Here is a 19,731-nt window from a genome sequence, read left to right as displayed (position 1 = left end):
TCTTCAGATGCAAAATTATCTGAATAATTTAGGAATCATTTGGCTCCACCTACTGGTAACATTTAGCACATTAAGAATCTCAACACAAATACAGGTAGTCCTTGACTTACGGACACAATTGGGACTGAAACATCCATCACTAAGCGGCACAGTTGTTAAGTGAGTCACATCAAATTTTACAACCTTTTTTGCTGTGGTTGTTAAGCAAACCACCATGGCTGCTAAGAGAATCATATGGTTACTAAGTGACTCCAGCTTAGTTGACTTTGCGCATTGGAGGACAGGTGACCCCTAGACACTGCAAGCATCATAAACATGTATTAGTTGCCAAGTGCCTAAATTTTGATCATGTGATTGTGGGGATGTTGTGATGGTTGTAATTGCAAGCACGCATTGTAAGTCACTTTTTTCAATACCGCTGTAACTTTGATTAGCCACTGAATGAATGGTTGTAAGTTGAGTATTACTAGAATTAATGCTAATTCTAATTGTTACCGTTACTATTTGAAGTTGCTTCCTTTGGAGTTATATACTGAGCCGAGGTGGCACAGTGGTTAGAGTGCAGTACTGCAGGCTACTTCAGCTGACTGCTAGCTGCAGTTTGGCACTTCAAATGTCACTGGCTCAAGGTTGACTCAGCCTTCCATCCTTGAGGTAGGTAAAATGAGGACCCAGATTGTTAGGGGGTAATATGCTGACTTTGTAAACCGCTTAGAGAGGTCTGTAAAAGCACTATGAAGTGGTATATGTCTAAATGCTATTGCTATTGCAATAGCGACTTTGTAAACCACTTAGAGAGGTCTGTAAAAGCACTATGAAGTGGTATATAAGTCTAAATGCTATTGCTATTGCTATATTAGATTTTTATTCCAGCTTTATATGTGCGCATGTGTATCATGTAAGGTATACCTAATATTCTCTTGTTTCCTTTCCTCACAATAACTGAGAAGGGTTGGTACCCATGATATCATATTGCAAATCCCTAATTTCAATGTGGAAAATATTTATCTTAAATTGGTCAGTATCAGCATGTATTGCAAATTGTATGTAACATAGAAAATGGAATTAAAGTAAATACGGCAATCAAAACTATATCACCAGTTGTCATAGTGCTAAATTCTTTTGAAATAGTATATTATTTCCTTGTTTTGTTTGAATCATTAAAAGAACTTCTGTGTAGAGATAATACCCACTTCAGACAGACTTAATTACTCCAAATTGTGTTCCTGGTATTTTCTTTATCATGAGGTTTTGAGCACATGAAAAGTCTCTGTGTGGGAGAAAAGTGGTTTGAAGTGATGATAGAACACAGAGAACAGGATGCTGGCCCCTTCTCTCTATTACATTTGGTTTCAAGAGATGTTTTTCAACCTCAGGAATTTTAAGATGTGTGCACTTCAACTCCCTATCCTGTCATGCTGTCTAACAAATTTTAGAAGTTGAAGTCTGCAGGTCTTAAAGTCCCTGAAGTTAAAAAACACTGGATTAAACAAAAACTGGAATAGACAGGAGAAAAGGAACACAGAGAAAATATATAAACTAGGGGACAGCTACTATGAAAGTAGCTATAGTAGTATATGAAGTATCTGTACCTTGGAGAGAGTGCAGAGATAGTGCTAAGCATATAGGATAATGCTAATAGTTTCATTTTATTCTGATTAGAGTTCTAACTGAATTTGACTACCACATGGCACATTTCCATTTTCCAAATATTTCCAAATATTGGAATTTACCTTTCAAACTTTGAGCTAAAAGTCTCTTCTAAAGTCTCTTCTAAAAATTAGAATAAAGCTATTATACTACACATAAGGTACATCTGCTTGCAAAGTTACCTTCTTGAATCCAAGATCTACATCTTTGGAATACTGTTTCCCAAGGTATCTATGGTAGATGGCTGCATATGGTAATAACCAAGCCTTGCACTTCAGTGACATGCAGTGAAGACGAGGAGGAGTGAGGCAGCAGCGGTGACTCCTCAAGGACGGTGACAGAAGGGGCTCCGGACGCCTGTGCCATCTCCCGCCCATCTTCCGGGACTCACCAAGCCCGGCACACGGCACTTTAAAGTGCATGCTGCCGCCCTGGCCATACAGCAGGACCTGCTTTATGCCCGGAAGGCATGCCATCCCAGCCATACAGCGGATTGTATGGCCGGGCCTGGGGCGGTGGCATGCACTTTAAAGTGTCAGCGTGTCTCCCGGCCATAAAGCAGGACATGTTTCGCTGTATGGCAGGGTGCAGCGGCATGCACTTTAAAGTGCCGGTGTGCCTTCCAGCCATTCAGCAGGACATATTTTTGCCCACGTGAAAAATGTGGCAAGGCTTTTATTTCAGGACAGGTTGTATTTTCGAGGAAACACGGTAGACACACAAATTGTACATTACACAAAATATTTCGCTTTGCTTTTTGTGAATGAAATGCCATATATTACTTCTAATATATACTTTGCTTTGAAATCATGCTTGGCTTATGAGGTTGCAATGAGATTGCTCTTATCATATCTTCCTTCCTTCCTCCCCCTGTCACTCCCTTCCTATCATTCATAAATGTATGTGTATAATTCCTTTCTAATTTCTTTCTGTTAGGGAGAACAAGGAGCACGAGGACCACCAGGGCCTCCTGGGCAAAGAGGAGTGGGAATACCTGGGCCAAAGGTCAGTGAGATGTTCTTTTGATTGCTGGGTAAATGGAGATGGTGAGGGAAAATATTTCAACAAGGCCTCAAACTCTATTTGACACTTTAATATTTGGAGAAAAATCACATAATTTACCAGGCTTGATTCTGATGCTTTACATCTTACTTTCTCCCCTCTGGTCAGTCCTTAATCCAATGTCTCAGCTCTTTTTCACCAGAAAAATAGGATCACTTCATATTTATAGTCAATAACAACTTTAGTTGATGTGCCCAGCTTTTGTACTCTAAAGTTCTCATAAGGGATGTAGGCTTTTCCCATAGTATTCAAGACTATGAAAAAGAAAACATTGTCTGATTCTAATTTTAATACTGATTCACTCCTTAGCTGCTGTTCTCTTGGAAAACTTTAATCATAATGTACATTTTATAGATCAGAGTGTTCTACATTGACCATTTTATTATTATAGCTTCAACACTTTTCTCACCTGTTTTGAAAAATAATGAATATACAGATTTGGACAAGATATTGGCAGGAACAATCTTAAGCTTGGCTGTTTCCACTTATAGTTCATTCTTTTTCTGTTTTCTTTCCATGAACATGTTTCATTTTGTCCCCAGTCTACAAGAGACAGACTTAGTTAAATAGCTTTTTATTCCAACTCAATTCAAGGGCAGCCTATTGGTATATACAACCTGTTATATGTCATCACTATTACATCTTGGATGCCTGTTAAGGCATAAAATAGAGGGAGAACATAAGAACAGCAAATTTTATGCTAATACAGTATTAATTTATAAATAAATAAATAAAATGCAATAATTTTACTTTTGAATAGCAAAGTTCAACAGATGCCAGACTTATTGAATTTGCCAGTTTTTCATCCTCAATAACTAACAAAAGAAATGTGGAAGAGAAAGATATTGTTGAAATTAAAGATAACTACTATATAAGGAAATTGATTTGAGTAGTTTTTCTTACTAATTGTCAATCCATGATAAGTCAAAAACCCTAGCTTAGGAATTAGGCATCTGTATGTTTGACTGTATTTAACAAGAAACACATGCAGAATACAGGTCACGTTTAAATAATTCAAGCTACAATGTCTAGTACTATAGAAAAATGATATGTTCATCACAAGATTAAATTTACATCCTGTTACAAATAGCTACATTTGTATTGGGATAATTCCTCCAGTCTGGATTCCCACACTATAAATGTCTTAAATGTTTGTATATCTAGTGGTAATTATCTAAAATCCCTCAGTACAACAGCACATACCTACATCTGATTTATTAATTTTACATTCCTTTCTGATACGTGATCATGATGAAGCATTGTCCATAATCGATTAAAAATATTCTGTTTAACTTTGGCCATAAACAGGAAAATTGATTTCATTGATTATCAGAGTACATTGACACAAAGAATACACTATAAACTTTCACTTCCCATCTAGGTAACTGCCAATACGATATGTTAGAAGAGAAAAAAAAAACAAAGCACCGATGAAAAAAGGAAAAAAGTAATTTGGAAAAACCCAACTACATATGCAGTCCTCATATTGCAACCTAATTACACCCACAACTCCATTTTTAAATGAAGCGATCATTAAGCAAAACATAATTGCCTACTTGCTGCAGTGGTCATTATATGAATCATTTGCAATTGATAAATGACACATCATGTGACCTTGTGACCTGGAAAGGTCATAAACGGCAATCACATGACTGCAGGATTCTGCAACAGTTATAAATGTGCAACAATTGCCAAGCATCTAAATTGTAATCTTGTGAATGCAGACACACTGTGACAGACATAAATGTAAGGATCAGTTGTAAGTCACTTTTTCAGTGTTGCTGTAACTTCAAACGTTCACTAAAGAATGGTCATTAAGCATGATCTATTTGTAATGAGAAGGAAGAAAGAGGAAAATAGTGATATTTGTTAGATTTATAACTTTTCCTACAAGAACTCAAGATGATGTATGTGGGAATCCTTTTTTCTTTTTGCCCCCACGACAGCAACTCTTATGAGTTAGTTTGTGCTGAGAGGGAGTGACTAGTGAAACATTACAAGTGAGCTCAGACAGGCTTACTATGCAAGATTTGAAGGAAACTAAAAAGAATGATGTGGCTTCCAAGCATAATCAAGATATTAGCAGGATATGAATGTTCACTGTAAGAATGTATGGGTATTTATCTTTGTGATAATGCACAATGTGTACATTAAGCTTAAGGACTGTGGGTTGGCATCTACTAGGGCAAAACAAAATTATTTTATCAAAGGTAAATCAAAATAGCCTACAAGGAACAAGAAAAGCAGGCAAACATCTTGCTACAAGGAACATAATATTGAAATAGGTACAAAAGACATAAAAAGTATTGAACAAAATAGTAAACCCAAGCACTTGGAAAGATATAAAGCATTAAATATTCAGATAAGAAAAGCCAGATAGAGCTTAGGCATAATATCTGTGGTAAGGTCTGTGTTTGTTAGTACAATCATGGATTAAGCCTGAGTCACAATGTGCTCCAGCTCCCAAAATAGCCAGTGGAGTTTTGGGTTGCATCCATAAAAGTACAGCTTCAAAATAAGAATATATGATAATACCACTCTATGTGCACTGCTCACACTACACTAGGAATATTGTGTCCCATTTTTGTCCATACAAAAATAGTTTTGTGGGACTAGAGAGAGCGTATAGTAGAACAAGAAAGAAAGGATTTGGAGGCTAAATGCTATGCGAGGTTAAAGGAGCTTGGTAAGTTTAGCCTAACGAATGAAAGGTTAAATGGATATATGATACCAGCATCCCACATACTTTATAAAGGTAGGTTAGACTGTTAGAGCACCAAAGAGTAAGACAAGGACCAGCAGGTGGAAGCTTAACAGAGAGAGATCAAATTTTGAAATAATATTTAAAGTTATTAAACAGTGGAATGTCCTATCTCCTAAAGTTGTGGATGTGCCAACATTCGGAGTTTTCAATGAAAGACTGGACTTTGTACAAAATGGCAAAACTTGCCTCTACTGATTAGAGGTCTTCAAGGTCCTTTTTAACCTGTGATTCTGTGATTCTAAGGTAAACCAAAAAAGAAAGTCACAGAGTTACACCAGATGAGGTTGAGTAAGGGATCAACAATATGGATAGTCTGATATCTGATGGGAAGATTTCAGTTTGTTCTTATACTATTGTTTTTACTGATTGTTATGAATCAATAAAATGAACCTAGAATCATTACATGAGATAGACTGTCATATAACTTGGGTCTGTGTGTGTGTGTGTGTTTGTGTTTGTGTGTGTGTGTGTGTGTGTGTGTGTGTGTTGGGGCAGGAATAATTTTGATTTGTGAAATGACAGCAGTATAAAAATTTTGCAGCAAATCTGAAGATAGACCAGTAGAATTTACTTTTCCTTTGATATAATGACACTGTATATTTATCAAAAATGTTCTGATTTTCTATTTTTCAAAACTGGCTTGAAGATTTCTAGTGAAGTTTTGGAATTTCTTAAATTCTTTCCCCCCCCTTACCTCCTCCCCCTTTTCTTAAATAGGGTATTATGGGACAAAAGGGTTTTCCTGGTCCTCCAGGTGCTCCAGGAGACAGCATACAAGGAAATAAGGTAAGAATATTAATGCTAGGGGAGGCTTTTGAAAATGGATAATTTTTCTCATGTTTTACATACATTGTTTTATTGCTGCTTTCCTGCGAATTTAAAAACTCCAACTGATTGACAGATCTCAAATTAATCACAATTATATCAATATAAATTCTTAAATATAGTCTAATAGAATGACCTGTGTTTTTTTAGAAGGTAATCCAGCATCAATAACTAAAATATTGCCAGGAGATCTTCTTCTCTGTGAAAGTATCCCTTGTTTCAAGGTGGGGAGCTAGTTGCTTTGAATTGTTTGAATTAGAGCTATCAAATTCAGCCAGTGTGATTTAAGGTTCAGATGTTGGGCCTTGCTATTTGACAATATTTGGAAGGTCAGCAAATCCATACTCTTTATGAATGTAAGACAAAGTAAAACAAAAATAGATACTGTAAAAGTTCCAAGCAATATTAAGCATTGACTTTCCCATTAGGATAACAGAAGCTAGTCCAAATTTGTGTCAATATGCATAATATGCATATGCATAATATGCATATAAATTAGCATATTAAAACGAACACCTGAAATTTAGTCAGTCTTAATCTTAATTTTGTGGTCGATTATAACTATTAGGGAAGATTAGTCAATCTTAACTTTGTGGAGTCGATTATAACTATTATGAGTTGATTATAACTATTAGGGAGAATTCTGGGAGTTGAAGTCCACAAGTCTTAAAGTTGCCAAGTTTGAAGACCTCTGGTATAGACTATCTCTCTCTGTCTCTCTCTCCTCCCCCTCCCTCCCTCCTTCCCACCCTCTCTCTCATTCATTCGCTCTCTTGCTTTTGTGTCTTACAACCAACGCTAAACAGTAAAAATGAAATAGAAGCCATTTTGCCTCCATTATTATCTATAATGACCACAAATGCTTTTCTAATTTCTTTAGCAAATTAATGATGAAGAAAACTTCTCAAACAATTTCTCAAGGGCAGAATTTCTCCTTATATTGCCACTATTGTTAAAAAAGCCCAAAGCAAGAAAGCTGTCTGCAGAGCTTGATTTTTATTTTTTGGCAAATGATGCAGAGATATTTGCATCTGTCAGTTTTCTGGGAAAAGGGTCTCATTTACCCAAAGGGATGTTAGGTTTCTGGCTTCCCTTGTGTTTTCTTAAAATCCCAGGATTCAACTGTTTGGAGATTTTTCAAAAGAAAACAGAAAATTGCTTGTTGTTGTTCAGTAGCTGTATCATAAAACACCTATGTTCCAGTTCTTCAGCATGTAGATATGAAACTGTTCCCTGGAAATATAAAACCACACACTGAATAATTATTTGATTTTTGTTTGTATTAACTCACTGGTTTCCTAGGCAATTGACCTCAGAGGTGTGCTATTGAGAGAAATATAATAACTCAAACCTCATAACTATAGAGAAGGTTCTTATATGTTTGCTTTCTGTGACTTTAATAAAGATAACTATTTAACAGACATAGCTGTATGTACACAGAAGTCCAAGCTCAAGAGATATAAAGCCGAACCACTTCATGGGAACATAAAATGACATAAAATCAGGCTGAAGACTATACAACTCTTCCTATTGCTCTGTACTCTTAATTTTCATCAGCTCAGTTGGCAGAGCCAAAGATCAATCATTATGGGAATTGAAGCCCAACCTTTTCAGGAACTACAAAATCCTTTCTTCTAAATAAATACTGAAAAGCAAACATTATAAATCTTTATTACGGTCAAAGACGGTCAAATACACATTATTTTTTACCATATGTTAAAAGTACTGATATTACAATATAATTAAAAAGTATTGACATTAAAAGTGGATAATAACATACGTGTTCTCAAATTGTTCAAGTCATTCCTGGTTTACCTGGATGCAAAGTCGATAAGTATGGGAGTAAACACAATGGTTCAGAAATTGTTAGAGATATGTCCAAACAATTGGTACAAGATGACAACTACACTTCTGTAACCAATTTTTTTTTTGTGGACATTGCAGCAACACAAAACTTTGCCACTGCATGTGATAGCCGGGTTTATGTTTTGGAGGAGAAAGCCTAGATAAAAATTGTATTCCCTCCCTGGCAATCTCTCTAATAAGGGGAGAATATGTGCAGACATACAAGTTCTCATAGTGTAATAGAACATGTGAGATATCTTCAACTTCTCCTTTACCACATAAGCAAACCCGTTCTGCTATTGGTGTTCTCTTATACCTGCCCTGGAGAAGTGCTGAAGGAAGAATGTTAAATCTGGCTCTAAAGAAAGCTATTCTTTGTTTTGGGAAAATCAGGTCATTTAGATATCTTGCCAATTCCCACACACCCTGTTTGATTCTGTCCCTACTGTGGAGAGGCAACCTATTTAGTTCTTCTTGGAACTCCATGTCCTTCATTCTATTGATTACTACTTGCTTTGCTTGATCAAAGCCTAGAGACATTAAGAATACCAGTAAGAGCCCATAAGAGCCCAGCTTGTGATTAGTTGCCTGTTTCCAGGGGGAGGGGAAGTTGTCAGTCAACACTAATAGCGACAGTCCGCCTGGAAAAAAATGCATTTTAAGCCAATGAATGATCATCATCTTCCAGGCTCTTACCTGAATTTGAGGCATGCCTGTCTCAATTCTTAACTGGGCATTTAGAGTTTCTTTTGGTGCAGCTAAGATGGCTCACAGGAATTTGATTTGTATGGTTTTTAGCAAGTCTTTGTTTGCAAGGATTCCTGTTTGTGCCCCATATAGAATTTGTGCCAATGTTTTGGCCTCAAAAGGTTTTAAGGCAGCAGGTACTAACTGACCTCCGCCTGTGTAAAAGAAGTGTTTAATTGCGTTTGAGGACCTATTGGCTGCTTGCAATGTCCTTCCACGTCCCTTGCGAGTGGAAAACCACCCCAAGGTATCTAAATGTTCTAACCTGTTCCAAACTATGTCCTTCTACTTTCCAGGGTATTGGCTAGGTCTTTTAGCAAAAACTAAAATTTGTGATTTATCAAAGTTAAGGACCAGCTTGTTTTGCCTGCAGTAGCCGAGTGTTGCCCTAATTGCTCTCTTTAGTCCTATGGGGACTGAAAAGCAAAGATTTCTTTAGTCTGCTCAATTTTATGGTACAAAATATATTTTTGTAAAGATAAATTTGGAATTAATCTTATGTATTATTTTCAGGGAGAGCAAGGAATTCAAGGTTCATCAGGACCAAAGGGCTCCATAGGAATTGGATTACCTGGCCCAAAGGTGAGAGATTTTCTCTTTAGCAATCAATTAGATTAAATATTCATGAATACTTTATTTAGGAATATCTTTATAATAACCGATGGCACTTTTTTCAATTAGCTTTCTGAATCAGATTGTTTATAGGAAAGTTTTGTTTTATTTATTTTCCTACAGTTTTTCGTTTTAAAAGGGAAAGTATGGACATGTAGTTTCTGACATATAACCATTCATTTACTGATCGTTCAAAGTTACACTATTGAAAGTATAGCTCACAACCAATTGTTACCTTTACAACTAGCACAGTTTCCCCACAGTCATGTAATCAAAATTTGATGGCTTTGCACCTGGCATGTGTTTACAATGGTTGCAATGCCCTGGGGGTCATGTGACCCTCATTTACAACCTTTCCAGTTGGCTTCCAGCAAACAAAGTCAATGGTCAAAGCGAGATTCATTTAAAGACCACATGATTCACTTAACAACTGATGTGATTTTTGTAACACAGCAAAAAAAGTCATAAAAATGGGTGCAAGTTACCTAACAACCGCCTTGCTTAGCAATGGAAACTCTCATCTCAATTGTGGATATAAGTTGAGGACTACCTGTATACAAATCAGAATTTTTTGCTCAGTTTTTATTTAGGCTGAATTCTAAAAACGAATGAGCAATTTTGACCCCTACGTTAAACTTTGGAAACAATGGGCCATGATTACAATGGGCAATTTTTTTGTGTTTCTTGAAAAAATATCAAAACATCTGCAGCAGAAGAACAAAGTGATTGTTATACTTTTATCATAACCATCTTTTATCAGAAACCATCTTTGGATCCAGCCGTTCTTAACAATTATCGTCCAGTCTCCAACCTCCCCTTCATGGGGAAGGTTGTTGAGAAGGTGGTGGCCTTTCAGCTCCAGCGGTCCTTGGAGGAAGCTAGCTATCTTGACCCATTCCAGTCCGGCTTCAGGCCTGGTTACAGCACAGAAACCGCTTTGGTCGCATTGACCGATGACCTCTGGAGAGCCAGGGATGGAGGCCACGCCTCCATCCTGGTTCTCCTTGACCTCTCAGCGGCTTTCAATACCATCGACCATGGTATCCTTCTGCGACGACTGCGGGAGGTGGGGGTGGGAGGCACTGTTTTACAGTGGTTCTCCTCTTACCTCTCGGGCAGGTCGCAGTCAGTGTTAGTTGGAGGGCAGAGATCGACCCCTAGGCCCCTAACATATGGGGTGCTTCAGGGTTCGGTCTTGTCCCCACTACTTTTCAACATCTACATGAAACCACTGGGCGAGATCATTCGGAGGCATGGGATAAAATACCACCAGTATGCGGATGATACTCAGTTGTATCTGTCTGCCCCGTGCCAACTCAATGAAGCGGTGGACGTGATGAACCAAGGCCTTGAAGCTGTTAGGGACTGGATGAGGGCCAACAAACTTGTGCTCAACCCAGACAAGACCGAGTGGCTGTTGTGTTTCCCTCCCATTAATTTGGCAAGTGTTCCATCTCTCAGGCTGGGGGGTCAAACATTATACCCCTCAGACAGGGTCCACAACTTGGGAGTCCTCCTGGACCCACAGCTGACTTTTGAACACCATTTGTCAGCTGTGACCAGGGGGGCATTTGCCCAGGTTCGCCTGGTGCACCAGTTGCGCCCCTACCTGAACCGGGAGGCTCTCACAACAGTCACTCGTGCCCTTGTGACCTCTAGGCTGGAATACTGCAATGTGCTCTACATGAGGCTGCCCTTGAAGAGTGTTCGGCGACTTCAGCTAGTCCAGAATGCGGCCGCACGAGCGATTATGGGTGCACCTCGCTTCACCCACATAACACCTATCCTCCGTGAGCTGCACTGGCTACCTGTCGATCTCCGGATACGCTTCAAGGTGCTACTTGTCACCCATAAAGCCCTTCATGGTAGTGGGTCTGGGTACTTGAGAGACCGCCTACTGCCAATTACCTCCACGTGACTGATCAGATCCCATAGACTAGGCCTCCTCCGAGTTCCATCTGCCGGTCAATGCCGACTGGCAACTACGCGGAGGAGAGCCTTCTCAGTGGCAGCTCCGACCCTGTGGAACGATCTCCCCGTGGAGATTCGTACCCTTACCACCCTCCAGACTTTCCGCACAGCCCTTAAACTGTGGCTATCCCGTCAGGCCTGGGGCTAAAGACTGTAACCCACCCGAATGGTATGAATGTTGTGCTTTTAATTATGTATTGTTTTTACGTGTCAAATGTTTGTTTCCCCCCTCCCTTTGAGTTGTAAGCCGCCCTGAGTCCCCCCAGGGAAAAGGGCGGCATATAAATACACTTTCATAACTCATAACTCATAACGTTCTTTCATGTAAGCATGTAATGATATACGGTGACCAGTTTATTTATTTGCTTGGACTTACATGTTTCTGATTCCCATGGGCTCTGAATGGCTTATAAATTGCCAAGGTTAGCATTAGAATCATTGCATCACTTCTGTTAACCTCTATTGGCAATACTATCTCTAGCTTAGGCTAAACAATTGCATCTCTAGAAGTTTTCCTGAAGAATCAGGTTATTCATTTTTTCAGGTTTTCTTTCTTGCATATTATTAAAGATGAAACAGACTCAGAAAAACAAAGAAAGTCTTCCAAAAGTTCTTCAAATTCAGAAGGAGGTTTCAAGCTTAGGAAAATATAGTAAAGGATACCAATGGGCAGTTGGTACCTGATTCAAAGAAAAGCAGGAGATCATGCGTTCAAGTGTCATCATAGCCATGAAAGCCAGCTGGGTAACTCTCTCTTAGCCCAATCCACCCATAGAGTGGTTGTTGTGGGGAAAGTAGGAGGAGAACTCATAACCTTGAGTTATTTGTAAAAACAATAAAAGCAGAATAAAAACAAATAAACAAATAAAATTATGTACAATAAAGATGTCAATGTCCAAGATACATTATACTATATTCCTTATTTACAATATATACTTTAGTATTAAAAAAGGAAGTTAGACCAGCATACTAGTCATTACTAAGTTGAAGGCTACAGGAATTGATGGAATATCTGCAGAAGTACTGCAATCAACAGAAGAATCAATAAAGGTTCCAATCAGACTGTGCTAGCAAATCTGGAGAATGACCCACTAGGCATCAGATTGGAAAAGATCCATTTACATACCAGTATCACACAAAGGAGACAGTCAAACAGTAATGAAAGTCGAGGAGCATAGTGAAAAAAATACTGTGTTGTGATTCAACCTACAAAGATTACTTATTAATGAATAATTAATAGGTTTAAAGAAAAAAGCTAAATATCAATTGTACTTTAAAGCAGTGATTGTGCAGAAAGATGCTAGGGTAAATTACTTATTTCTACCCTATTTCTTTTATATAAAGTTCTTTTATTCTAACCATATTTGATTTGCATAACAATATCATTATTCATCAAAATAATAACTTGCATTGATTATTAAGATATTAAGATCCTTCATGTATGTCTTCATGTCATTCATTCATGTAAGTAAAAGAATGTTCTGTCTTTTTAGGGTGACTATGGAGAGAAGGGAGAGCAGGGAAAGAGAGGCAATAAAGGAGAAATTGGAGAGCCTGGCCCTCAAGGACCAAGGGTAAAACTTAAATATTTCACAATGGATTAGTCATATGAAGAGTATCTATTGAAACCAAAAGAAGTATAATACACCTGATTTACTTTGGAGCCAACCCTTATTTATATTACACAACACAAACTACTGATATATGTTGCAGGAGACTATGAAATAATGTGCCATTGTTTTATATTTTAGGGATTTTCAGGACAAAAGGGTGAACCTGGTCTTACTGTAAGTACATCTATCATTTGTTGGCATCAAAATATTATTAATTATTAAAAACCACAATTAGCCCAGTTTAGGTATTTCAACTGAATATGTATAAAATTAGAATGTGTACAATCAGCCCCTTCTGCTATTTCAACTTAATTTCTGAAAAATAAGTCTTAATAATAATCTCTTTCGGGTATTATGCCAGCAGATACAAATAATATTTCATTCACAATTGATGTTCACTTAAAATGTGTGCATTCTGAGCAATGCTAAATTGTATTTCTAATTTATTTGTATAAATAAAATTGTAGAATTAAAGCCATGTTTAGAGATAATATATATTGATTGTTTCCATGTATACAATAGCCCAGTTAGCTGCTCCCTTGTTAACAAACTTCCATGTAGTGGCAGTATACATTTATGGTAAATCAATCAATAAAGAGTAGTTATATTTTAAGTTTACCAAGAGAGATTTATGTTAGCCTTATTGATTCAGGAACTATCTGGGTCGTTTGCTGGTTGGGGTATTCAAAGAACATATTTTTGTACCTGTCTCCTCAGTGATTCAATTAAACATACAGTAAAACTAATGCTTACTGAAAACTACTTTTTAAAAAACACCCGTGGCACTTCTAATTCTGAAAGACCAAACTAAAGTCTTGCTCTCTTTCAGAAAGAAGAAATAATCAAACTCATTATGGAGATATGTGGTAAGATCTACTTAAGGAAAGAAATCTTTTTACTGTACAAATCACTTTTGCTTAAGGAATTCAAAGTAAATCTTATCAATATATATTGCACTTAAATTTGTTGAGTGAAAGTAAAGTGGAAACAAAGGTTTGAACAAACTTTATATTGGGATTTATGTTGACAAACTATGGAGTATATAGTAGGTACTTTGATGCTCTCATAAAATGGTTGCCATAGTTGGTATAGCAAATTCCAAAACCCACTCTAGCTTCTAAGGCCTATCATCCCAGGTTACCTCTGTTTTTTCTGGCCATATAAGGAATATTTGGATGTTAAAGAGTACTATACAAGAGGAAAAGTATTGTAGTAGTGTTGTTATAAATAAGAGTGGATATGTTTACTTGATTTAAAAGTTGCACAATTATATTAATTTTTGATATAATAACTACTTGCATATCATCAGTGAAATAAGTATTGGAGATTGTAATTAAGTGTAAAATTTGTGCATGTTAATTTACGTGACTTTTTTCAAATTTGGAAATTATCGTTGTAATGCAAAGCGAATCTTAAAATGCATGAGCTCCATTTGCACGAGCTGCAGGCACATATGCCCACCATTCTTGCAAGTGGAGCTGCACACCCATGCATGCCCACTCTCATGCGTAACCATCCCCTCTCCTGCCTACAACGCCGAAAAAGTTGAGAAATTCTGCTATTAGGTACCATGAAATGTTATATAAGTCTATGTGCTATTCCTAATGCTATTTATCAAATCAAATCTGAATCCGATTTACTGCCTTGATATAGAGACTGAAAAATACATGCACATATGACTGAGCTTTTTTTCTATTTTTCAAGTACACATTAGAGGGGAAATAGGCAGATTTTATCTGTTAGTTTGTTTATAAGATTTGACTGCTCATTTTAAACATAACTCTGGGTAACTGATATGACAAATGCATCATGTTATTTTAAGTTTATTAGTTCTTGGAAAATCATACACATAACACATTGCTTACCCTCTTATTCTATCTACCACTCATTTCAGGCTGTGGTGTTAAGTGCAAAGAAAATCCTTTAGAGCTTGTATTTGTGATTGACAGTTCTGAAAGTGTTGGACCTGAAAACTTTGAAAGAATTAAGCGGTTTGTAAAAACTATGATTGATGCTATCACAGTCAACCAAGCCACAACTCGCATTGGCATCATCAATTTTAGCCTCAAAGTGGAGGTGGTGTCTACACTGCAGCAATTTCCTACCAAAGACAGTCTGAAAAACGCTGTTGATACAATGCAATATTATGGGGAAGGCACATACACTGCTACTGCTATCAGCAAAGCCATTGATGTATTTCAGATGGCTCGACAAGGAGTTAGAAAAGTGGCAGTGGTAATAACAGATGGACAGGCAGATCAACGTGACCCACATAAACTGGAAGTAGTGGTGAGAGATGCCCATGCCCTCAAAATAGAAATATTTGTAATTGGAGTGGTACAGAAGACTGATCCCAACTTTGAAAATTTTCGAAAAGAAATGGACCTAATTGCTACTGATCCAGACAGTGATCATGTCTACCAGATCGATGACTTCATGACATTGCAAGGTAAGAGTAACCTTACCCTGATAACCTTACCAAGGTAAGACTTTGCAAGGTAAGCTGCCTTTACTTGAACATATGATATTCACATGGCTAAGCTGTGAATGCATCACACCATTAAATATCTGATGACAAGAAATATTTATGAACCTACAATATTAATTGTCAGCTATCCTAGGTAAACCTGACACAAAACATTTTTTTTTTAGACATTTTATTAAGACTTATAGGCCGCCCTTCTCCCTGAGGGGACTCAGGGCGGCTTACAATCACAAAGGGAAGGGTGTGCAGTAACAAGAGACAAACAATAAGTGACCAAAAATAAAATGATAAACCACAACATGCATTCAACAATCAACACTCGGGCGGGTAAATTGGAAACCTATCCCCAGGCCTGCTGGGAGAGCCAGGTCTTGAGGGCTGTGCGGAAGGTCTGGATGGTGGTGAGGGTACGAATCTCAACGGGGAGATCGTTCCACAGGGTCGGAGCTGCAACAGAAAAGGCTCTCCTCCGTGTAGTCGCCAGTCGACATTGACTGGCGGATGGAATCCGGAGGAGGCCCAGCCTGTGCGATCTAATCGGTCGGAGGGAGGTAATTGGCAGAAGGTGGTCTCTCAAGTATCCGGATCCACTACCATGGAGTGCTTTAAAGGTGGTCATCAGTACCCTGAAGCGCACCCGGAGACCGACAGGTAGCCAGTGCAGCTGGCGGAGGATGGGTGTAATGTGGGCGAACCGCAGTGCGCCCACTATCACTCGCGCGGCCGCATTCTGGACTAACTGCAGTCGCCGGATGCTCTTCAAGGGCAACCCCATGTAGAGCCCATTGCAGTATTCCAGCCTAGAGATCACAAGGGCTCGAGTGACTGTTGCGAGAGCCTCCCGGTTCAGGTAGGGCCGTAACTGACGGACCAGGCGAACCTGGGCAAATGTCCCCCTGGTCACAGCCGACAGCTGATGGTCGAGAGTCAGCTGTGGATCCAGGAGGACTCCTAAGTTACGGACCCTGTCTGAGGGGTATAAAATTTGACCCCCCAGCCTGAGTGTTGGAATGTCGGCCAAATTATTGGGAGGAAAGCACAACAGCCACTCGGTCTTGTCCGGGTTGAGTACCAGTTTGTTAGCGCTCATCCAGCTCTTAACAGCCTCAAGGCCCTGGTTCATCACGTCGACCGCTTCATTGAGTTGGCACAGGGCGGACAGATACAATTGTGTATCGTCCGCGTATTGGTGGTATTTTATCCCGTGCCTCCGAATGAACTCGCCCAGCGGTTTCATGTATATGTTAAATAGTAGGGGGGATAAGACCGAGCCCTGTGGCACCCCATATGTTAGGGGCCTCAGGGACGATCTCTGCCCCCCGACCAACACCGACTGCGACCTGTCCGAGAGGTAAGAGGAGAACCACTGCAAAACAGTGCCTCCCACCCCCACCTCCCGCAGTCGTCGCAGAAGGATACCATGGTCGATGGTATCGAAAGCCGCTGAGAGGTCAAGGAGAGCCAGGATGGACGCATGGCCTCCATCTCTGGCCCTCCAGAGATCATCGGTCAATGCGACCAAAGCGGTTTCTGTGCTGTAACCAGGTCTGAAGCCGGACTGGAAGGGGTCAAGATAACTAGCTTCCTCCAAGGAAGACTACATGAGCTAAATCCACTTTGTTGTAAGGTGACACTGACAGAATCTTGAAGATTTGAGAGTAGAAAACTTCCTGTAATTGCTTTTAACTGCTAGATCCACTAAAGTCCTTCTTTCTCTGTGACCATTAAGACATTGGGGCTCCTTCCTCTCTTGTATGACTGTTTCCTTCCCCCCTTTCCACAAGATAATTACCATATTCCATTGCGATCATTAGTTGAAAGATACAAACCTATAAAAATAAAGTAATTGTTGCATGAGAAAATAATGCAACAATCACACCAGTAGCAGGCAGTGGAGTCTTTTGAGTATGATTTGATTATGAAAATTCATTCAGTGACACATCTCTTTGATACTTTTTGATACTGTTAAAGCACCAAAGTTCTTTAAACTTTAGAGCAAGAGTCATATTGAATGATGAAATTGTATGTATGTGTATGTATTTATGTATGTATGTATGTATGTATGTATGTATGTATGTATGTATGTATGTATGTATAGATAGATAGATAGATAGATAGACAGACAGACAGACAGACCACATCTAATTTCAAGTAATTCCTATTTATATCTATCTATATCTATCATTTCTGTCCATCCATCTATCTATCTATTATCTATCTGGGTAAAATATATATCACATATAATTTCAAGTAATTCCTATCTATATGCAATTCCATTGTATAATGCTGTTTTATTTTTCATATGTTTAGCTCTTGAGGATAAGATTTTCAAACAAATTTGTGAAAATGATTTGAGTTCCTATATCACCGAAGTGCTCAGTTCAGCTCTTTCTCCAAGATTTGAAACCAGCGAACATGGCACTCAGTTAGCCAAAATTGATATTCCTGGATCATATGCCCCTCCCCTTCACCCAGAGACTAGTGATTCTGTAAGTATTACTAAAAATGACATTTGTACAGGAAAGACAAAAAAATAATGATAGAATTCATGCTTTCTGCAAGACCACAGTCTTTGAATTAAGCATTGCTAAATTTTGTTACTGATCTTTTTCTTTTTTGTAAATATTGTTTTCAAAGAGACCCAGTGAGAAAGAAGCATTATATTTGGATCGGTATCATAATGTTACCCCAACCACTTATAAGCATATTCCTGAACATCATAGACGCCCAGTCACTCCTCATCCGGATTTAGCAGTTGTGCCTACACCAGCTCTTGTTCCGCTTCCTACAGTAATACATGTTATGAAAGGTATGGAAGTGTTCTAAAACTGAAGAGATAAAATGGATAAGCAGACTTAGTAGGACATTTTCTTTGTTCTCAGATGAATCTCATGATAATTTCTAGTATTAAAAAACCAAAAAGACAAATTCACAATTGCTTTGCTTCAATTTTTTATTTTCTTTCTTGCCTCTACATGAAAAGTCAAGGCAATCAGGAAGCCAGAGGCTAAGATGCCAGTAGATGGCATTAGGACTCATCACTAGTCCCTGTTCCTTATGAGTCAGAACTTGTACTGGAGTGCCATCCTGCTAGCCAATGAATTGTATTATAATCTCATGGAGACACTTAGTAGGAGGCAGAGGATCAGCTAGCACTGGAATATTTCTATATGCCAACCAAGCTTTATATACAGTGGCTCACATTATAAACTCACATGCTTAGCATACCTAGTTGTTGCAAACCGTATTTCAAACTTCAGTCTTTACTTGATTGTGTTGATGAACACTTTCATGTCTTGTAAACTTTAGGACGAATGTTATTCCTAACTCTAACCCTTGATAGGTGTTGGGTAGAGACAGTTTGGGTTGAGGGCTTATAAATATCTTGTATTTATGACCAGACTGCCTATCACCAAAGTGACAGAGTCTGATTTATTTGATCTGACAAACTCCTGAAGCTACACAATGTTTTCATGAACTGCTGAAACATTTTAAAGAACAGTACGTTTTTAGAGGTTTTTCCTCCTGACTTCCAATGTTATTCTTACCTTTTATATGAAATCAACCCATTAAAATGCAATAGGGAGTTAAATCTAAGGTTCTTCAATTTATTGGTGCTTCCTTTCCCCTTCCATCTCTCATATTTTATCCAGAAAACACCAATAGTAGCAATAGTACATCAGAATTAGATTAAGATCATCAATGAAAAGGAAAAAAAACGGAATTTATTCTTATAGATCTCAAGAATTTCAACAGACTGAAAAGACTGGAGAGCCAGTTTGGTTTAGTAGTTAAGGTCAGTGACGTGCACTCACTAGAGGCAGGGGAGGCAGGGCCTCACCAGTCTCCTCAGGAAAGGAAGGAATTTTAAAGATTTTTTTTTAAATAATTAAGGCCAAGCTTGTTGCTACCAGACTTCAACTCACAGTGATTTGGAGTGTATATAGTGTTTAAGTATAGGAGGAGGCCAGAGAACTCGGGGCCTCCTTTGCATAAGGATTTTTTTGCCTTTTAAGGGTTAACCAAGGGTTAAAAAGCAAAAAATATATATATGCAAATGAGTCCCATAGTTCTCGGGCCTCTTCCTGCAGAGGGCATGTGGTGGCTCTAGGAGCCACTATCCTAGCCTGCCTGGCCCTGGAGCCTAGCTAGACCGA

The 19,731-nt window shown here is 38.5% G+C and overlaps 1 protein-coding gene across 1 annotated transcript in view; it reads left to right on the top strand.

Moving 5' to 3' along the window:
- The window catches only part of COL28A1 (collagen type XXVIII alpha 1 chain), a 90,713-nt gene extending 72,313 nt beyond the window's left edge, over positions 1-18,400 (top strand). The window contains exons 26-34 of the mRNA XM_032235099.1: positions 2,587-2,655; positions 6,194-6,262; positions 9,407-9,475; positions 12,970-13,050; positions 13,228-13,263; positions 13,919-13,955; positions 14,984-15,538; positions 17,885-18,063; positions 18,212-18,400. Coding sequence (XP_032090990.1) covers positions 2,587-2,655; positions 6,194-6,262; positions 9,407-9,475; positions 12,970-13,050; positions 13,228-13,263; positions 13,919-13,955; positions 14,984-15,538; positions 17,885-18,063; positions 18,212-18,400 — 1,284 coding nt within the window. The remainder of the gene's footprint in view (positions 1-2,586; positions 2,656-6,193; positions 6,263-9,406; positions 9,476-12,969; positions 13,051-13,227; positions 13,264-13,918; positions 13,956-14,983; positions 15,539-17,884; positions 18,064-18,211) is intronic.
- The last annotated feature ends 1,331 nt before the right edge of the window (positions 18,401-19,731 follow it).

The sequence above is a fragment of the Thamnophis elegans genome, chromosome Z (assembly GCF_009769535.1).
Source record: "Thamnophis elegans isolate rThaEle1 chromosome Z, rThaEle1.pri, whole genome shotgun sequence".
In the NCBI taxonomy this organism is placed as follows: Eukaryota; Metazoa; Chordata; class Lepidosauria; order Squamata; family Colubridae; genus Thamnophis; species Thamnophis elegans.
This window is presented reverse-complemented; position numbering and strand designations above follow the sequence as displayed.